We start from the raw sequence: 20953 nt of genomic DNA on the forward strand, positions 1-20953 counted from the left end.
CTCCCCTCCAATAACAACGGCTGTATGATGATCAGTCAAACACATGCCATGTCTCCAGCGTGCTGATGGACACACTGATAGACAGTCTGCACCCACAAGGTTTTCCTTTTCCAGTTTGGAATCTCCTTCATGCTGCATTTTTCTTCTAGTTCCTCCAAAGATCTTCATTTTCTTGGGGCTTGGACCTTGTTCCGTGCCTTCAATTGAACTCCACATGGTCTGGCCTCTCCTTGCAATTCCAGCAGTCGTATCCTTTAAATAGATGGATCATGGAAGGACAAAAACAAAGAATCAGTTATTCAGCCCACATGACTACAGTAATATTAAATGTTATTTACCAGGAGTCTTCCTTACCCGTGGCCAAGTAAGACGCTGATCACTTGCCAAAGTAGAGTCATGGGTTCGAGTTCTGTCAGCTTGAAACTCAGAATGCAAAACACCCAAAAGCGAGGGGGGAGATTTCTGGTCGGTCGGACACGCACACAAAAATCCAAATGAACAAGACTCAGGGCGTCCTTGCAAAATAAATGTCAATAAAAAATATATATATATACACCGGTATATACACACACACACGTATGTTAGAGGGTGTAAGCATCATTACAGATCAGGCCACAGACAGACATTTGATACAATTTTACAGTAAAACTCTGAATGTTCATTTAAGTGAGTGTACAAATGGACTTGCAGGTCCATTTCACGCTCAGAGTTGGGTCCATTTAGTACCACCAATCAATCATTTAACTCACAAAACACCTCAATGATGGATGCCACATTGAGAAACAGTGTTTTACATTAAGATACAATTAAGTTCAAGAGAAATATTAAAAGGCCATTCCAGTACAAAAAAAAAGTCTGCTCACTGTTGTGTCCAGTGTTTGGGAAAGATCTACCAGTTGCTGCTCTGGGAATAGACGTGTCCTCTGTTTTTTGCCTTGTACCATTGGTGTCCTCTGTTTTTTGCCTTGTACCATTGGCGTACTGCTAGCCTCGATACCCATGCTTTCATTTAGCGTACTGCTGATGAAGGCAGTTTTATCCTGTGTGTTGGTCAGAATTCAGTGTAAGGAATGCAATAGTCAATTGAATCACACATTGTGTTCAAGAGTATAGGCCTACAGACAGGGGTTCCACTTTAATATCTTGAAAGCCCTTCGCCATTGGTGTATGAATGGGTGAGTGAAAGGGTGAATGTAATGCAAGCTATGTAAAGTGCTTTGGTTAAAAGCGCTATATAAATGCACCATTTAATGATCATATTAATCGATTGAGTTACAGCTTGAATCAATGAAACTAAGAATATACTTTAAGTTAGTAAGAATATATATATATATATATATATATTCTTACTATTTAAAATATACAAAAATTGCATTACTTTTTGCCCAGATACAATTTGTATCATCTAAAAAGTTTTGCCAATTTGGGGGCACCAAATGCATAGCTTGGGAATCGCTGCTGTAGACTTCAATACAATACAGGGGAAAGGAATATCCATGTTACCTCTCTGCAAACTTTAAGCTTGATCTTCCCATAAACTCCTCCGCTCGCTTCCGCCGCTGCCACAACTGCAGGGTCCCAATGACCACTCCAAGTGAGAGACCAGCTTTATTGGGAGTCAAACATGCCACTTTAATTTAAAGGCAACTGTACAGTGTACACTAAACAGTAAAATCTTGTGTTCCAAGATGGTCCAATATTGTACACCCTCAGGATTTTACAGTGCATGTGCTTCATTTGAAACAAATTTAAATGCAAACATGCCTACTGCAGTTCTCAAACAGTGTCACTGAGCTTGTAGAGCAGCCATTTTCTGCCATTTTCACATGGGCCTATGCTATAGCCTAAAATGATTGATTGAATTTGATGCCATTAACCAACTCAGCTGGGGACCCCTGTAATCACATTGAGAACCACTGGCCAACCTTGCCTGTTTTGTTGTGACAGTGTCCCAATTTGTTGGGTCTTGTCCCCCACCAGAACCTCCACGCATACGGATGTTATAGAGGCCCACTCTCCTAAACCAAATATAACCAAATATTTGGGGAGAGGCAGTGGCAGGAGGACTTGTCTCCTTTTGGAATTACTGCAGGGAGAGATACAGTATGAACAAACTTTTAATGAAAAGGTTTAAACTACTACCCAACACCACCACATTTTGAAACACTGTTGTTACTTACCCAACAAACTGGCGGGGAGCATTAGCGATGGACCAAAGAGCGAAGAAGTTTAAATGACTCATGACGACAGCTATGCAGTATGGACTGGTTTTATAGCTCAATGCATGTTATTTTGAACCTACCTCAAGTTACCCAGTGTTATTTGTAGGAGGGCCATAATTGCCTCACCTGCGCTAATCATTCTAAACAACCAATAGGATAGGTAGTTGAGCTACAACAATGGAAATCCATTTATGTGGGCCTGAGGTGAACCTTAAAGCCCTAACCACACCAAAGGGTTACCATGCAACTCCATGGGTCCAAACGGTTTGGTGTAGTTTGCGCCATTGAATTCCATGCGTTGAATCACTAGGGTCAATGTGGGTCAACGTGCAATAAGACATATCACACCGCAGGGACAATGCTAAAACCGTCTTGACCCTTTGGTGTGGTTAGGGTTTTATTGAATGCAGTTGTTGAACAGTCTTTATATCACTACTAGGCCAAACCTTTGAGTTTTTGTACATGTTTGCATATTCTTATTTTATATTCTCTTAACTATTTCTCTTTATCAGTTATATATTTTTTGTTTCTTTTGCCTTTTGTCTTAATGCTCTTGTGTCCTATAATAAACTCCCCTTGCCTAAATGTGATTCAGTGTTGCTGGCTGCCTACAGCCTTTAGGGAGAACTGTGTTCATCACCAGCTCTGTAACAATTACATCAATCCCCCAGTCAGAATTTAATGGAAACACACGGGACTAACTTGGAGCAGCTTCTAATTCTGGATAAGAGTTGATGTTGTTAGATCTTAATTTCTCAAATTAAGTGGGCATATTTTCTTTGAAAAACAATTTGTGGTCTTCATCCCTAAATGGGTATATACAACTAACAAAAAAATAAAATAAAAACCATATGTAACTCAGAAAACTATACAATAATTTTCCTCTTTATTATGGAAAAGAATTTCAGGATACATATGTAACATTTAAAACAATATAGTACAGCAGACATGGGAAGCATTGAATCAGTTGTTTATATTCTACACAACATTAGCAGCAAAAGCCTTGGAAATCAGCAAAAAATCTTTGGAAACATGCACACAAGTGATTTAATGAGGTAAAAGCATTGATTTTGGAAATCAGGACAAATTAGGACTGGACATTACAAAATATGTCCAATGCACAGGGGATATACAAATGCAGTGACTTTGATTTACATTTGTGGATAAAATACATTGAGGAAATAATCTGAAAGACATCCTGTGGCTGAACTGTGGTTAAGATCAGATCCCTCACTCAAAACAAATAAGCTAAGCGGGGGCAAGTCAAATGTAAATATTGAATCTATTACATAACACCAGCTTCACGTGTTAAGGGATGGCTTTTATTTGTGTCATAATAGACAGGTTGTGAACCTCTGGTCAACCCGTAAAACCTCCTCCAACACATTAAACATACACAGACTTTTATCTTGCGTCTTAACAACAATAATCACAGAGAAAGTACATGGATAAAACATTGGCCTTGCTGTGCACACTATTTATATGAAATTAAACAAACATGGTTGGATTTCACACAGACTTTAGAAAAGAATCAGCAAGAATGCAGTTGCATAAATACAAATGACAGGAACTGAATGAACTTAAGAATCATAAAAAGGGGAACATACAGGAAACAAAAACAATCCCCAAGTGCTGAGTGTTAATTTAACAAGGAGAGTTAAATGAACACTCAGGACTTGACTGTCTCAGCGAGTTAAATCAACACCCATGACTTTAGAACAGTGCATCTGACCCATACAAAGCATGTGTCAAGGGCTCCCTGATCGCTGCTTTCAGAAAATAGAAATGTTATGGCTTACGACAATATATAATTTACTTTATGATAGACACTTTATCTAAATGCACAGTACATACATGGAGACATGGCACATATACATTATATGAAATGCTTTAGAAAATATCTATCGGTAAGTGGGACATGTTGCGTTCAAAATGTGGCCCCTGGGGCGATACAAGCCGATAGTGGTAAAAAATAGATGTGCCCATTGCTAACCATTAGATAACATTCTCTCTTTTACCATGTGTGGAATCAAAAAATAGTTCTTGGAATCATAGTTCTTGTATATCATACATTCATAGACAATAGGGAATAGGATTCTTCTCAGGCACTATAATATACTCTGTAGTACAGTGTTTTATTTCTCCAAAGTGAGTAAGAGTTATCAAACTTCAGGAGGTAAGTGCCCTCACCAGGGAATTCATGACTGCCGCCATGCACCAACAAGTGGCTGTCTTGGCGGTAGACGGGCAAGATTTCACCAAGGTTGGAGTTGGACACTGTTTTGGAGCCCTTCTCAACATCTCCGCTACTGATGGGCCCTGCAGCACAAAGCACATACCAACAATTCAAGAAAACTAACAAATATACCAGGCAGAGACACATTGTCTATTGTCTACACACTTTTATGTTGGTAAATTGTGACAGAATCAAGTGTTAACCACTTAAGTCTAGGTCTTGTCGATCTGCCTTATTTTAGGATAATGACATGCGGCCGACACGCACTGACCTTCAATGTCATCCTCATCTTCGTCATCGCTCGATTCGCTGATGTGGACTGTGATAGACCGGCTGGTGACAGGAGTCCAGTCAAAATATACACCGAAGCCGATGTCATAACCATCTGTAGCAAACTCCCAACAAACTTGTTTCCCCTCAGGGACGGTAGGAACGTGTACTGTCATGATGTCCCCTCTGTATATGGTCACCACGCTGTCCTTCTCCAGTCGAAGCTTGGCCTTCAGTTCCTTGATTGCTTCAGATGTCCATGTCGATGGAGGCTTCAATGGTGGCATTTGGCCTGGAGTTGAAAACCCAACAATAAAACTTTGATATGCTCTTTAGTAAACAGAAATTACATTTTCAGGTCAGGATACCATTGAAATTGATCCAATCAGGAGAGAGAACTCGCACAGGATACAAACTAAACAAGTGGTGACACAAAGAAATTAGCAGACAATCTTTGAACTGGAACAGTATAGAATTGAGGCTGATAAATGGGTACTCTCATGGTACCTGGATATTGCATTTGATCCACTTTCTAATGAAATTCATATACTTCCTTCATGGAGGCAGTGGGAGAGCAAAGGGGCTTTATTTTCACTACTATTTTGCACCACTCAAAAATATTAGCTCATGTGTGCATGGCAATCACTTGAATAGGGCTTAAGTGGTTAATCCGACTAATAGATTGAATTGATCATTACAAAACCTGAGGAGAAAAGCCTGGTCTTGACCAAATGCAGAGTGTCAGTGTCAGAGTGGGGTGACTCCATACCGTAGATGTGCTAATATAATTGCGTGGAATACCCCACAGCCAAACATGCACTTTCATAAGGCAAGTCAATGTGTCCATCCAAAAGACCAACTAGCCCGCTTAATTGAAAGGGGTATTTCACGTAAACACATCTGGGTGTCAGCGTGCACCCCAGATATATTGAACAGAGTCCCATTCAACATAATTAGAATCACTGAAAACACATCCCTGGTTCACGATATTGTCCTAATGCATGAAATGATCCCCTCATGCATAGACGATGTCAACCACCAGAAGCACAGGTGTGCTTTCAATTAGTCTTATAGCCCAACATAACAGTCTGGGTGCACACAAAAGCTGAGATGTTAAAATGAATGGGTCCTTTAGTTTAAAAAATCCCTCTTGTTCTCTATCCAATAATCCATCAATCCAGGTTAAAAGTACTGTACATTTTATTTCATACAAATAAATCACATAAAAACAATAAAACATTAAAATACATTATACATAATTATAGAGGAATCTCTATATGACACTTTAAGGCATCATTGTACAGTCCACAGCCATCTGATCCGCCAAACACCAAGACCCTGCACTCGATATCCACAAGCTTGTTCTTCCTCCACTTCTCATTTCGCCTCCGCTTCTCATCATCTGTAAGGATGGATGTGCTCAGATGGATGAGACTGTGTCCAACAAGAGGTTTGTCGCCAAGAGGTGATGCTTTTAATGAAGTCCACATGTTGGTGTCTGAGAAGAAAAATAAAGTGTTACAGTCTACGAAAATAATACATCAGCTATTGATACAAGAAACCCAGCGACTCAGAAAATGAAGAATAGTGTTTTGTGATTATAAATTGTCAAGTATATTAAAACCATAATTAAAATCCTAACAGACCGAATCGTTTAGTTAAGACATGCAGTATATTGTTACTGTTGTGTAATATATATATATATATATATATATATCATCTCAAATTCATATTCCAGTTTAATAAATGCCCCATTTCATCATGACAAAATATAGCAAAAAGCCAATCTACAAGCTCACATTGCGAGAACGGTCACATTTTGGACATACAAGGTTTCTATATGCTCAACACAAGGAGTAAGTAGCAAAATCAGGATTATTATGTCAATGAGTAATTAGACCGTAAAAATCAGGAATGTTAGACTCTGAAAGTTAACACTTTCAGTATACAGTATTCTGCCATCTGAGAGAAAGGGTTAAGCAACAATCCTCACCTATATTGAAGACATGAACATCCTGTAAAGTTCCAATAGAACTTGAGCCTCCACTGATCAGAATCCTGTCGTTTGACACTGGAAGTGCTGCATGGAAGCTGTCAAAATAAATCACCTGGGTCAATAATATTCCTCCAACACCATTCTTAAAACTTATACCAATCACCAAGGGTCTAATAACAGCTTGGCTACTATGTGGATCTCAGATTAATGACATTATATTGACGTCTGCATATGGAGTCACTTGCCTCTTAATTGATTTAGAGTATATAATTCAAGTTTTAAAAAGTAAACTAGTATAAAAATAAATAAACATAAAATCTGGGATTTACTTCATTGGCCTACTGGCAGCACACAAGACATTTGGCATTGATCGGTCCTGTGATTTTCAACATTAATCCCAGACAGCTCGCCCCCTAGTCTGCGAGCCACACCTAGGGTTTGTGGAAGGTTCATCTTGACTTTATTGATTTATGATCTATTCGACGCTTGTATTGTTGTCTTGTTTGAGCTGAATTGTACAGCATTTTTAATCTGCTTTATATTTTCACTGTATGTAAAGCACTTTGAGACCTCAAAGTGCTATATAAATACAATGTACTTGCACTGTTAAAATAATAACTCCAGATACCGGCACAATTATTTCCGAAACAACAAAGTGCATTAACAGACATCTTGTGCGGTAACCTGCGTGCCATGTAGTACAAGCAAGTCTGTCCTAGAAAGGAAATACAGATGGGCATTGCAATAGCATTTGTCAAGGTTGAATTACATACGGTACTCACCCCCGTGGCAGTGGTGGCATGTTCTGATATTTCACAGCAGTGTACTCCATAAAACCTTTAATAAAAAAGAAAATAAAAGATCAAATTAGTGTGAAGATTAAGGATTGCTGTGGAAAAACATGACATGCCTCTCTACCTTACCAAGGTCTAGAACGTGGAGATCATTGAGGTAGGTTGCAGTCTTCCGGCCACCAAAGATAAACAGCTTCTTCGAGAGTAGAGTCATCGAGTGCCTGCTCAATACATAATTTTTTATCAAATCTTAAAATTAAATTAAAAAAATGGCAACACCACCTCATGACATTGTGTCAACTTACCCAAGCCTAGACAGAGGTGCTTTCCCCTCTATGATGGGCTTGTACCAGAGTTTAAATTCTGGGTTAAAGATGTAAAGAGCGTCACTGGTCAAGCCTGTCATAGCACCACGGCTTGGCTGGACACCACCAAAGACATACAGTTCTTTCTTGTAGAAGACTGCAGTGTGATGAGCCAAACAAGGAATGTTTCCAGCTGCCTAAGAGGGAACATGCACGTAAAAAGAAACTTCACTAGTGTCCCCATTTTGGGCATGTTACTATAGGCAAATATATTTTCCAAAACAGACCTAAACCTCCACAATGCAATATGTTGTGAGACAAAGTATAAATCAGGCTCAAGTGGTGAATAGAAACATTTGCTAGCTACCATTACTAAAGTACTGAAAAGTTAAGTAACCACAAGGTTTATCTTTTGTGACAAACTCACAGTGACAAGCTCCCATTTCCAGCTCAGAGTATTTAGAATGTAGAGGTCACTGTATCTGTGTCCCTCCCCCAAGCCACCATACACATAGACCAAGTTGGATTCAGGGTCATAGGTTACAGAGTGGCCAGTGGCAGGAGGTGGTATAGGTCCAGAGGCAGAGGAATTCATGGGGAACCAGTGATCATTATCTGAGGAAGATACAAAAGCCATGTAACAAAATATATAAATGTAGCAGTCTTACGATACAGTATGATACACACACACACACAGCAAAAATTAGCAATATAGATCTATTCAACACTTTGTGATTCTAGCTAGTTGTCTTTTACATGGTTGAAAAAGACTGTTGAATTATCAGGTATCCATGTGCGAGCCAGTGGGAAAGAAATTTCCCTCATATAAATTAACTGACCTGTGTCAAGCTTCCACAGAGAATCCTTGCAAGGAGTTTGACTGGTCGCCGACGTCTCCCCTCCAATAACAACGGCTGTATGATGATCAGTCAAACACATGCCATGTCTCCAGCGTGCTGATGGACACACTGATAGACAGTCTGCACCCACAAGGTTTTCCTTTTCCAGTTTGGAATCTCCTTCATGCTCAGAGTTCTCTTCTTGGATTTTTCTTCTAGTTCCTCCAAAGATCTTCATTTTCTTGGGGCTTGGACCTTGTTCCGTGCCTTCAATTGAACTCCACATGGTCTGGCCTCTCCTTGCAATTCCAGCAGTCGTATCCTTTAAATAGATGGATCATGGAAGGACAAAAACAAAGAATCAGTTATTCAGCCCACATGACTACAGTAATATTAAATGTTATTTACCAGGAGTCTTCCTTACCCGTGGCCAAGTAAGACGCTGATCACTTGCCAAAGTGGAGTCATGGGTTCGAGTTCTGTCAGCTTGAAACTCAGAATGGAAAACACCCAAAAGCGAGGGGGGAGATTTCTGGTCGGTCGGACACGCACACAAAAATCCAAATGAACAAGACTCAGGGCGTCCTTGCAAAATAAATGTCAATAAAAAAATATATATATATACACACAGGTATATGTTAGAGGGTGTAAGCATCATTACAGATCAGGCCACAGACAGACATTTGATACAATTTTACAGTAAAACTCTGAATGTTCATTTAAGTGAGAGTGTACAAATGGACTTTTCACGCTCAGAGTTGGGTCCATTTAGTACCACCAATCAATCATTTAACTCACAAAACACCTCAATGATGGATGCCACATTGAGAAACAGTGTTTTACATTAAGATACAATTAAGTTCAAGAGAAATATTAAAAGGCCATTCCAGTACAAAAAAAAAAGTCTGCTCACCGTTGTGTCCAGTGTTTGGGAAAGATCTACCAGTTGCTGCTCTGGGAATAGACGTGTCCTCTGTTTTTTGCCTTGTACCATTGGTGTCCTCTGTGTTTTGCCTTGTACCATTGGCGTACTGCTAGCCTCGATACCCATGCTTTCATTTAGCGTACTGCTGATGAAGGCAGTTTTATCCTGTGGTACGTTGGTCAGAATTCAGTGTAAGGAATGCAATAGTCAATTGAATCACACATTGTGTTCAAGAGTATAGGCCTACAGACAGGGGTTCCACTTTAATATCTTGAAAGCCCTTCGCCATTGGTGTATGAATGGGTGAGTGAAAGGGTGAATGTAATGCAAGCTATGTAAAGTGCTTTGGTTAAAAGCGCTATATAAATGCACCATTTAATGATCATATTAATCGATTGAGTTACAGCTTGAATCAATGAAACTAAGAATATACTTTAAGTTAGTAAGAATATATATATTTAAAATATACAAAAATTGCATTACTTTTTTGCCAAAGATACAATTTGTACCATCTAAAAAGTTGCCAATTTGGGGGCACCAAATGCATAGCTTTTCCAGTTTGGAATCTCCTTCATGCTCAGAGTTCTCTTCTTGGATTTTTCTTCTAGTTCCTCCAAAGATCTTCATTTTCTTGGGGCTTGGACCTTGTTCCGTGCCTTCAATTGAACTCCACATGGTCTGGCCTCTCCTTGCAATTCCAGCAGTCGTATCCTTTAAATAGATGGATCATGGAAGGACAAAAACAAAGAATCAGTTATTCAGCCCACATGACTACAGTAATATTAAATGTTATTTACCAGGAGTCTTCCTTACCCGTGGCCAAGTAAGACGCTGATCACTTGCCAAAGTGGAGTCATGGGTTCGAGTTCTGTCAGCTTGAAACTCAGAATGGAAAACACCCAAAAGCGAGGGGGGAGATTTCTGGTCGGTCGGACACGCACACAAAAATCCAAATGAACAAGACTCAGGGCGTCCTTGCAAAATAAATGTCAATAAAAAAATATATATATATACACACAGGTATATGTTAGAGGGTGTAAGCATCATTACAGATCAGGCCACAGACAGACATTTGATACAATTTTACAGTAAAACTCTGAATGTTCATTTAAGTGAGAGTGTACAAATGGACTTTTCACGCTCAGAGTTGGGTCCATTTAGTACCACCAATCAATCATTTAACTCACAAAACACCTCAATGATGGATGCCACATTGAGAAACAGTGTTTTACATTAAGATACAATTAAGTTCAAGAGAAATATTAAAAGGCCATTCCAGTACAAAAAAAAAAGTCTGCTCACCGTTGTGTCCAGTGTTTGGGAAAGATCTACCAGTTGCTGCTCTGGGAATAGACGTGTCCTCTGTTTTTTGCCTTGTACCATTGGTGTCCTCTGTGTTTTGCCTTGTACCATTGGCGTACTGCTAGCCTCGATACCCATGCTTTCATTTAGCGTACTGCTGATGAAGGCAGTTTTATCCTGTGGTACGTTGGTCAGAATTCAGTGTAAGGAATGCAATAGTCAATTGAATCACACATTGTGTTCAAGAGTATAGGCCTACAGACAGGGGTTCCACTTTAATATCTTGAAAGCCCTTCGCCATTGGTGTATGAATGGGTGAGTGAAAGGGTGAATGTAATGCAAGCTATGTAAAGTGCTTTGGTTAAAAGCGCTATATAAATGCACCATTTAATGATCATATTAATCGATTGAGTTACAGCTTGAATCAATGAAACTAAGAATATACTTTAAGTTAGTAAGAATATATATATTTAAAATATACAAAAATTGCATTACTTTTTTGCCAAAGATACAATTTGTACCATTTAAAAGTTGCCAATTTGGGGGCACCAAATGCATAGCTTTTCCAGTTTGGAATCTCCTTCATGCTCAGAGTTCTCTTCTTGGATTTTTCTTCTAGTTCCTCCAAAGATCTTCATTTTCTTGGGGCTTGGACCTTGTTCCGTGCCTTCAATTGAACTCCACATGGTCTGGCCTCTCCTTGCAATTCCAGCAGTCGTATCCTTTAAATAGATGGATCATGGAAGGACAAAAACAAAGAATCAGTTATTCAGCCCACATGACTACAGTAATATTAAATGTTATTTACCAGGAGTCTTCCTTACCCGTGGCCAAGTAAGACGCTGATCACTTGCCAAAGTGGAGTCATGGGTTCGAGTTCTGTCAGCTTGAAACTCAGAATGGAAAACACCCAAAAGCGAGGGGGGAGATTTCTGGTCGGTCGGACACGCACACAAAAATCCAAATGAACAAGACTCAGGGCGTCCTTGCAAAATAAATGTCAATAAAAAAATATATATATATACACACAGGTATATGTTAGAGGGTGTAAGCATCATTACAGATCAGGCCACAGACAGACATTTGATACAATTTTACAGTAAAACTCTGAATGTTCATTTAAGTGAGAGTGTACAAATGGACTTTTCACGCTCAGAGTTGGGTCCATTTAGTACCACCAATCAATCATTTAACTCACAAAACACCTCAATGATGGATGCCACATTGAGAAACAGTGTTTTACATTAAGATACAATTAAGTTCAAGAGAAATATTAAAAGGCCATTCCAGTACAAAAAAAAAGTCTGCTCACCGTTGTGTCCAGTGTTTGGGAAAGATCTACCAGTTGCTGCTCTGGGAATAGACGTGTCCTCTGTTTTTTGCCTTGTACCATTGGTGTCCTCTGTGTTTTGCCTTGTACCATTGGCGTACTGCTAGCCTCGATACCCATGCTTTCATTTAGCGTACTGCTGATGAAGGCAGTTTTATCCTGTGGTACGTTGGTCAGAATTCAGTGTAAGGAATGCAATAGTCAATTGAATCACACATTGTGTTCAAGAGTATAGGCCTACAGACAGGGGTTCCACTTTAATATCTTGAAAGCCCTTCGCCATTGGTGTATGAATGGGTGAGTGAAAGGGTGAATGTAATGCAAGCTATGTAAAGTGCTTTGGTTAAAAGCGCTATATAAATGCACCATTTAATGATCATATTAATCGATTGAGTTACAGCTTGAATCAATGAAACTAAGAATATACTTTAAGTTAGTAAGAATATATATATTTAAAATATACAAAAATTGCATTACTTTTTTGCCAAAGATACAATTTGTACCATCTAAAAAGTTGCCAATTTGGGGGCACCAAATGCATAGCTTGGGAATCGCTGCTGTAGACTTCAATACAGGGGAAAGGAATATCCATGTTACCTCTCTGCAAACTTTAAGCTTGATCTTCCCATAAACTCCTCCGCTCGCTTCCGCCGCTGCCACAACTGCAGGGTCCCAATGACCACTCCAAGTGAGAGACCAACTTTATTGGGAGTCAAACATGCCACTTTAATTTAAAGGCAACTGTACAGTGTACACTAAACAGTTAAATCTTGTGTTCCAAGATGGTCCAATATTGTACACCCTCAGGATTTTAGTGCATGTGCTTCATTTGAAACAAATTTAAATGCAAACATATGCCTACTGCAGTTCTCAAACAGTGTCACTGAGCTTGTAGAGCAGCCATTTTCTGCCATTTTCACATGGGCCTATGCTATAGCCTAAAATGATTGATTGAATTTGATGCCATTAACCAACTCAGCTGGGGACCCCTGTAATCACATTGAGAACCACTGGCCAACCTTGCCTGTTTTGTTGTGACAGTGTCCCAATTTGTTGGGTCTTGTCCCCCACCAGAACCTCCACGCATACGGATGTTATAGAGGCCCACTCTCCTAAACCAAATATAACCAAATATTTGGGGAGAGGCAGTGGCAGGAGGACTTGTCTCCTTTTGGAATTACTGCAGGGAGAGATACAGTATGAACAAACTTTTAATGAAAAGGTTTAAACTACTACCCAACACCACCACATTTTGAAACGCTGTTGTTACTTACCCAACAAACTGGCGGGGAGCATTAGCGATGGACCAAAGAGCGAAGAAGTTTAAATGACTCATGACGACAGCTATGCAGTATGGACCTGTGCAATCCTACATTGATTGCCCGGGCAGTGGCAGGTGCTCCTTATAAAGGCTAGGCCCCTCCCATGGACCAAACCAACCCTGGATTGATTCCACAATCATACCAGTACAATTGATTCCACAATCATACCAGTATACCAGTGCATTCCCAATGTCCAGAGACATCACAATTCATAACATATTTTAGTGTCACATAATATTATAAATTATCTAAATATGATTAAAGAGTTCTCTAAACAAACCCTCCCACTGTTGGCATGTTCCCCATACCCCACAGTAGTTGCTCCCTTCAATGAAGTCAACAATCAATTATCAATCAACAAATGCACAATAAATAATGTCAAACTAAACTCATTTTCTGCAAATTCAAACTGTTGGTTATCTTCAGTCTCAGTGGCAGGGTGAACTGCCACAGATGCACCGAAATGGAAATTCTTGTCCGATACGTTACTTTAAAATAACAATTCGGCTACTGACACCGATATTCATTTAGTTTTTAAGGTTATTTTCCCCTTTTGTCACAGGGAAAAAAATAAATCAAACTGTTCAGAAATACAGCTTGGTAACGTAGCCAGTGCAAAATTGATGCTTATCAAAAACAGATATAGATTATACTACCATCGGTTAATGTCAGCTTTATTTGTCGATATCGATATTGACCGATGACGTCACTGCATCCCTATTTTTAAATATATTTTTGGAGCCTTTTCAGCCTTTGATAGACTGACAGGAAATTGGGAGAGAGAGATGGCCAGCCTTCCGGGCTGGTGCATTCCTTATTTGAAGGTATGCAAGAAGAGTGCCTCTATGTAAAATATGCTTTGTTGTCCAAAATAAAATTAGAAAAATGTGATATCACCATTTACAGACTAAGGGTCAATCCTCACGTAACCCAGAGAGGCCCTGAACCCAACTTTGAGAACCACTGTAGGGTATGCACTTCCCCATGATGTCTTTTGACCAATCACGCATGTAGGGAGAATATAAAGCCTTAATGTAATTCTCTGCAAATTCCATTACTTCATAGTTAGCTTGACTGAACAAAATGCTCTTGCAAGGCCACAATAAACTGCAGGCAGGCCTAATGAGACAGAACCATTAACCAGCCAAACATGCACTTTCATAAGGCAAGTCAATGTGTCCATCCAAAAGACCAACTAGCCCGCTTAATTGAAAGGGGTATTTCACGTAAACACATCTGGGTGTCAGCGTGCACCCCAGATATATTGAACAGAGTCCCATTCAACATAATTAGAATCACTGAAAACACATCCCTGGTTCACGATATTGTCCTAATGCATGAAATGATCCCCTCATGCATAGACGATGTCAACCACCAGAAGCACAGGCGTGCTTTCAATTAGTCTTATAGCCCAACATAACAGTCTGGGTGCACACAAAAGTTGAGATGTTAAAATGAATGTGTCCTTTAGTTTAAAAAATCCCTCTTGTTCTATCCAATAATCCATCAATCCAGGTTAAAAGTACTGTACATTTTATTTCATACAAATAAATCACATAAAAACAATAAAACATTAAAATACATTATACATAATTATAGAGGAATCTCTATATGACACTTTAAGGCATCATTGTACAGTCCACAGCCATCTGATCCGCCAAACACCAAGACCCTGCACTCGATATCCACAAGCTTGTTCTTCCTCCACTTCTCATTTCGCCTCCGCTTCTCATCATCTGTAAGGATGGATGTGCTCAGATGGATGAGACTGTGTCCAACAAGAGGTTTGTCGCCAAGAGGTGATGCTTTTAATGAAGTCCACATGTTGGTGTCTGAGAAGAAAAATAAAGTGTTACAGTCTACTAAAATAATACATCAGCTAGTGATACAAGAAACCCAGCAACTCAGAAAATGAAGAATAGTGTTCATACATGATAATAAATTGTCAAGTATATTAAAACCATAATTAAAATCCTAACAGACCGAATCGTTTAGTTAAGACATGCAGTATATTGTTACTGTTGTGTAATATATATATATATATATATATATATATATATATATATATATCATCTCAAATTCATATTCCAGTTTAATAAATGCCCCATTTCATCATGACAAAATATAGCAAAAAGCCAATCTACAAGCTCACATTGCGAGAACGGTCACATTTTGGACATACAAGGTTTCTGCCCGACAACAATATGCTCAACACAAGGAGTAAGTAGCAAAATCAGGATTATTATGTCAATGAGTAATTAGACCGTAAAAATCAGGAATGTTAGACTCTGAAAGTTAACACTTTCAGTATACAGTATTCTGCCATCTGAGAGAAAGGGTTAAGCGACAATCCTCACCTATATTGAAGACATGAACATCCTGTAAAGTTCCAATAGAACTTGAGCCTCCACTGATCAGAATCCTGTCGTTTGACACTGGAAGTGCTGCATGGAAGCTGTCAAAATAAAAATCACCTGGGTCAATAATATTCCTCCAACACCATTCTTAAAACTTATACCAATCACCAAGGGTCTAATAACAGCTTGGCTACTATGTGGATCTCAGATTAATGACATTATATTGACGTCTGCATATGGAGTCACTTGCCTCTTAATTGATTTAGACTAGAGTATATAATTCAAGTTCACAAAAAGTAAACTAGTATAAAATAAAAAAAACATAAAATCTGGGATTTACTTCATTGGCCTACTGGCAGCACACAAGACATTTGGCATTGATCGGTCCTGTGATTTTCAACATTAATCCCAGACAGCTCGCCCCCTAGTCTGCGAGCCACACCTAGGGTTTGTGGAAGGTTCATCTTGACTTTATTGATTTATGATCTATTCGACGCTTTTATTGTTTGAGCCGAATTGTACAGCATTTTTAATCTGCTTTATATTTTCACTGTATGTAAAGCACTTTGAGACCTCAAAGTGCTATATAAATACAATGTACTTGCACTGTTAAAATAATAACTCCAGATACCGGCACAATTATTTCCGAAACAACAAAGTGCATTAACAGACATCTTGTGTGGTAACCTGCGTGCCATGTAGTACAAGCAAGTCTGTCCTAGAAAGGAAATACAGATGGGCATTGCAATAGCATTTGTCAAGGTTGAATTACATACGGTACTCACCCCCGTGGCAGTGGTGGCATGTTCTGATATTTCACAGCAGTGTACTCCATAAAACCTTTAATAAAAAAGAAAATAAAAGATCAAATTAGTGTGAAGATTAAGGATTGCTGTGGAAAAACATGACATGCCTCTCTACCTTACCAAGGTCTAGAACGTGGAGATCATTGAGGTAGGTTGCAGTCTTCCGGCCACCAAAGATAAACAGCTTCTTCGAGAGTAGAGTCATCGAGTGCCTGCTCAATACATAATTTTTTATCAAATCTTAAAATTAAATTAAAGAAAATGGCAACACCACCTCATGACATTGTGTCAACTTACCCAAGCCTAGACAGAGGTGCTTTCCCCTCTATGATGGGCTTGTACCAGAGTTTAAATTCTGGGTTAAAGATGTAAAGAGCGTCACTGGTCAAGCCTGTCATAGCACCACGGCTTGGCCGGACACCACCAAAGACATACAGTTCTTTGTTGTAGACGACTGCAGTGTGATGAGCCAAACAAGGAATGTTTCCAGCTGCCTAAGAGGGAACATGCACGTAAAAAGAAACTTCACTAGTGTCCCCATTTTGGGCATGTTACTATAGGCAAATATATTTTCCAAAACAGACCTAAACCTCCACAATGCAATATGTTGTGAGACAAAGTATAAATCAGGCTCAAGTGGTGAATAGAAACATTTGCTAGCTACTATTACTAAAGTACTGAAAAGTTAAGTAACCACAAGGTTTATATTTTGTGACAAACTCACAGTGACAAGCTTCCATTTCCAGCTCAGAGTATTTAGAATGTAGAGGTCACTGTATCTGTGTCCCTCCCCCAAGCCACCATACACATAGACCAAGTTGGATTCAGGGTCATAGGTTACAGAGTGGCCAGTGGCAGGAGGTGGTATAGGTCCAGAGGCAGAGGAATTCATGGGGAACCAGTGATCATTATCTGAGGAAGATACAAAAGCCATGTAACAAAATATATAAATGTAGCAGTCTTACGATACAGTATGATACACACACACACAGCAAAAATTAGCAATATAGATCTATTCAACACTTTGTGATTCTAGCTGGTTGTCTTTTACATGGTTGAAAAAGACTGTTGAATTATCAGGTATCCGTGTGTGTGTGTGTGCGAGCCAGTGGGAAAGAAATTTCCCTCATATAAATTAACTGACCTGTGTCAAGCTTCCACAGAGAATCCTTGCAATGAGTTTGACTGGTCGCCGACGTCTCCCCTCCAATAACAACGGCTGTATGATGATCAGTCAAACACATGCCATGTCTCCAGCGTGCTGATGGACACACTGATAGACAGTCTGCACCCACAAGGTTTTCCTTTTCCAGTTTGGAATCTCCTTCATGCTGCATTTTTCTTCTAGTTCCTCCAAAGATCTTCATTTTCTTGGGGCTTGGACCTTGTTCCGTGCCTTCAATTGAACTCCACATGGTCTGGCCTCTCCTTGCAATTCCAGCAGTCGTATCCTTTAAATAGATGGATCATGGAAGGACAAAAACAAAGAATCAGTTATTCAGCCCACATGACTACAGTAATATTAAATGTTATTTACCAGGAGTCTTCCTTACCCGTGGCCAAGTAAGACGCTGATCACTTGCCAAAGTGGAGTCATGGGTTCGAGTTCTGTCAGCTTGAAACTCAGAATGGAAAACACCCAAAAGCGAGGGGGGAGATTTCTGGTCGGTCGGACACGCACACAAAAATCCAAATGAACAAGACTCAGGGCGTCCTTGCAAAATAAATGTCAATAAAAAAAAATATATATATATATATACACACACACCGGTATATGTTAGAGGGTGTAAGCATCATTACAGATCAGGCCACAGACAGACATTTGATACAATTTTACAGTAAAACTCTGAATGTTCATTTAAGTGAGAGTGTACAAATGGACTTGCAGGTCCATTTCACGCTCAGAGTTGGGTCCATTTAGTACCACCAATCAATCATTTAACTCACAAAACACCTCAATGATGGATTCCACATTGAGAAACAGTGTTTTACATTAAGATACAATTAAGTTCAAGAGAAATATTAAAAGGCCATTCCAGTACAAAAAAAAAAGTCTGCTCACTGTTGTGTCCAGTGTTTGGGAAAGATCTACCAGTTGCTGCTCTGGGAATAGACGTGTCCTCTGTTTTTTGCCTTGTACCATTGGTGTCCTCCGTTTTTTGCCTTGTACCATTGGCGTACTGCTAGCCTCGATACCCATGCTTTCATTTAGCGTACTGCTGATGAAGGCAGTTTTATCCTGTGGTACGTTGGTCAGAATTCAGTGTAAGGAATGCAATAGTCAATTGAATCACACATTGTGTTCAAGAGTATAGGCCTACAGACAGGGGTTCCACTTTAATATCTTGAAAGCCCTTCGCCATTGGTGTATGAATGGGTGAATGTAATGCAAGCTATGTAAAGTGCTTTGGTTAAAAGCGCTATATAAATGCACCATTTAATGATCATATTAATCGATTGAGTTACAGCTTGAATCAATGAAACTAAGAATATACTTTAAGTTAGTAAGAATATATATATATATTTAAAATATACAAAAATTGCATTACTTTTTTGCCCAGATACAATTTGTATCATCTAAAAAGTTTTGCCAATTTGGGGGCACCAAATGCATAGCTTGGGAATCGCTGCTGTAGACTTCAATACAGGGGAAAGGAATATCCATGTTACCTCTCTGCAAACTTTAAGCTTGATCTTCCCATAAACTCCTCCACTCGCTTCCGCCGCTGCCACAACTGCAGGGTCCCAATGACCACTCCAAGTGAGAGACCAGCTTTATTGGGAGTCAAACATGCCACTTTAATTTAAAGGCAAATGTACAGTGTACACTAAACAGTTAAATCTTGTGTTCCAAGATGGTCCAATATTGTACACCCTCAGGATTTTACAGTGCATGTGCTTCATTTGAAACAAATTTAAATGCAAACATGCCTACTGCAGTTCTCAAACAGTGTCACTGAGCTTGTAGAGCAGCCATTTTCTGCCATTTTCACATGGGCCTATGCTATAGCCTAAAATGATTGAATTTGATGCCATTAACCAACTCAGCTGGGGACCCCTGTAATCACATTGAGAACAACTGGCCAACCTTGCCTGTTTTGTTGTGACAGTGTCCCAATTTGTTGGGTCTTGTCCCCCACCAGAACCTCCACGCATACGGATGTTATAGAGGCCCACTCTCCTAAACCAAATATAACCAAATATTTGGGGAGAGGCAGTGGCAGGAGGACTTGTCTCCTTTTGGAATTACTGCAGGGAGAGATACAGTATGAACAAACTTTTAATGAAAAGGTTTAAACTACTACCCAACACCACCACATTTTGAAACGCTGTTGTTACTTACCCAACAAACTGGCGGGGAGCATTAGCGATGGACCAAAGAGCGAAGAAGTTTAAATGACTCATGACGACAGCTACACAGTATGGACTGGTTTTATAGCTCAATGCATGTTATTTTGAACCTACCTCAAGTTACCCAGTGTTATTTGTAGGAGGGCCATAATTGCCTCACCTGCGCTAATCATTCTAAACAACCAATAGGATAGGTAGTTGAGCTACAACAATGGAAATCCATTTATGTGGGCCTGAGGTGAACCTTAAAGCCCTAACCACACCAAAGGGTCACCATGCAACTCCATGGGTCCAAACGGTTTGGTGTAGTTTGCGCCATTGAATTCCATGCGTTGAATCACTAGGGTCAATGTGGGTCAACGTGCAATAAGACATATCACACCGCAGGGACAACGCTAAAACCGTCTTGACCCTTTGGTGTGGTTAGGGTTTTATTGAATGCAGTTGTTGAACAGTCTTTATATCAATACTAGGCCAAACCTTTGCGTTTTTGTACATGTTTGCATATTCTTATTTTATATTCTCTTAACTATTTCTCTTTATCAGTTATATTTTTTTTGTTTCTTTTGCCTTTTGTCTTAATGCTCTTGTGTCCTATAATAAACTCCCCTTGCCTAAATGTGATTCAGTGTTGCTGGCTGCCTACAGCCTTTAGGGAGAACTGTGTTCATCACCAGCTCTGTAACAATTACATCAATCCCCCAGTCAGAATTTAATGGAAACACACGGGACTAACTTGGAGCAGCTTCTAATTCTGGATAAGAGTTGATGTTGTTAGATCTTCATTTCTCAAATTAAGTGGGCATATTTTCTTTGAAAAACAATTTGTGGTCTTCATCCCTAAATGGGTATATACAACTAACAAAAAAATAAAATAAAAACCATATGTAACTCAGAA

The 20953-nt window shown here is 39.4% G+C and overlaps 1 protein-coding gene across 1 annotated transcript; it reads right to left on the reverse strand.

Annotated features, from left to right (window-relative positions):
* Positions 1-3106: 3106 nt before the first annotated feature.
* On the reverse strand, positions 3107-5027 carry LOC308329378 (protein TMED8-like). The gene is made up of 2 exons (XM_080783646.1): positions 4730-5027; positions 3107-4541 (listed from the first exon to the last, which is right to left on the reverse strand). The coding sequence occupies exons 1-2, from the start codon at positions 5013-5015 to the stop codon at positions 4324-4326; spliced, it is 504 nt and encodes a 167-aa protein (XP_080639772.1). The 5' UTR covers positions 5016-5027; the 3' UTR covers positions 3107-4323.
* Between the last annotated feature and the right edge of the window lie 15926 nt (positions 5028-20953).

The sequence above is a fragment of the Protomyctophum bolini genome (assembly GCF_963924005.1).
Source record: "Protomyctophum bolini genome assembly, chromosome: 15".
Classification (NCBI taxonomy): domain Eukaryota; kingdom Metazoa; phylum Chordata; class Actinopteri; order Myctophiformes; family Myctophidae; genus Protomyctophum; species Protomyctophum bolini.

Excerpts from the sequence above, each read along its gene's own strand:
- LOC308329378 (XM_080783646.1), bottom strand. The coding sequence starts at position 5,015 with ATGCCACCATTGAAGCCTCCATCGACATGGACATCTGAAGCAATCAAG. Across the intron at positions 4,542-4,729 it reads AGATGAGGATGACATTGAAG|GGCCCATCAGTAGCGGAGAT; the intron begins GTCAGTGCGTGT and ends TTTGTGCTGCAG.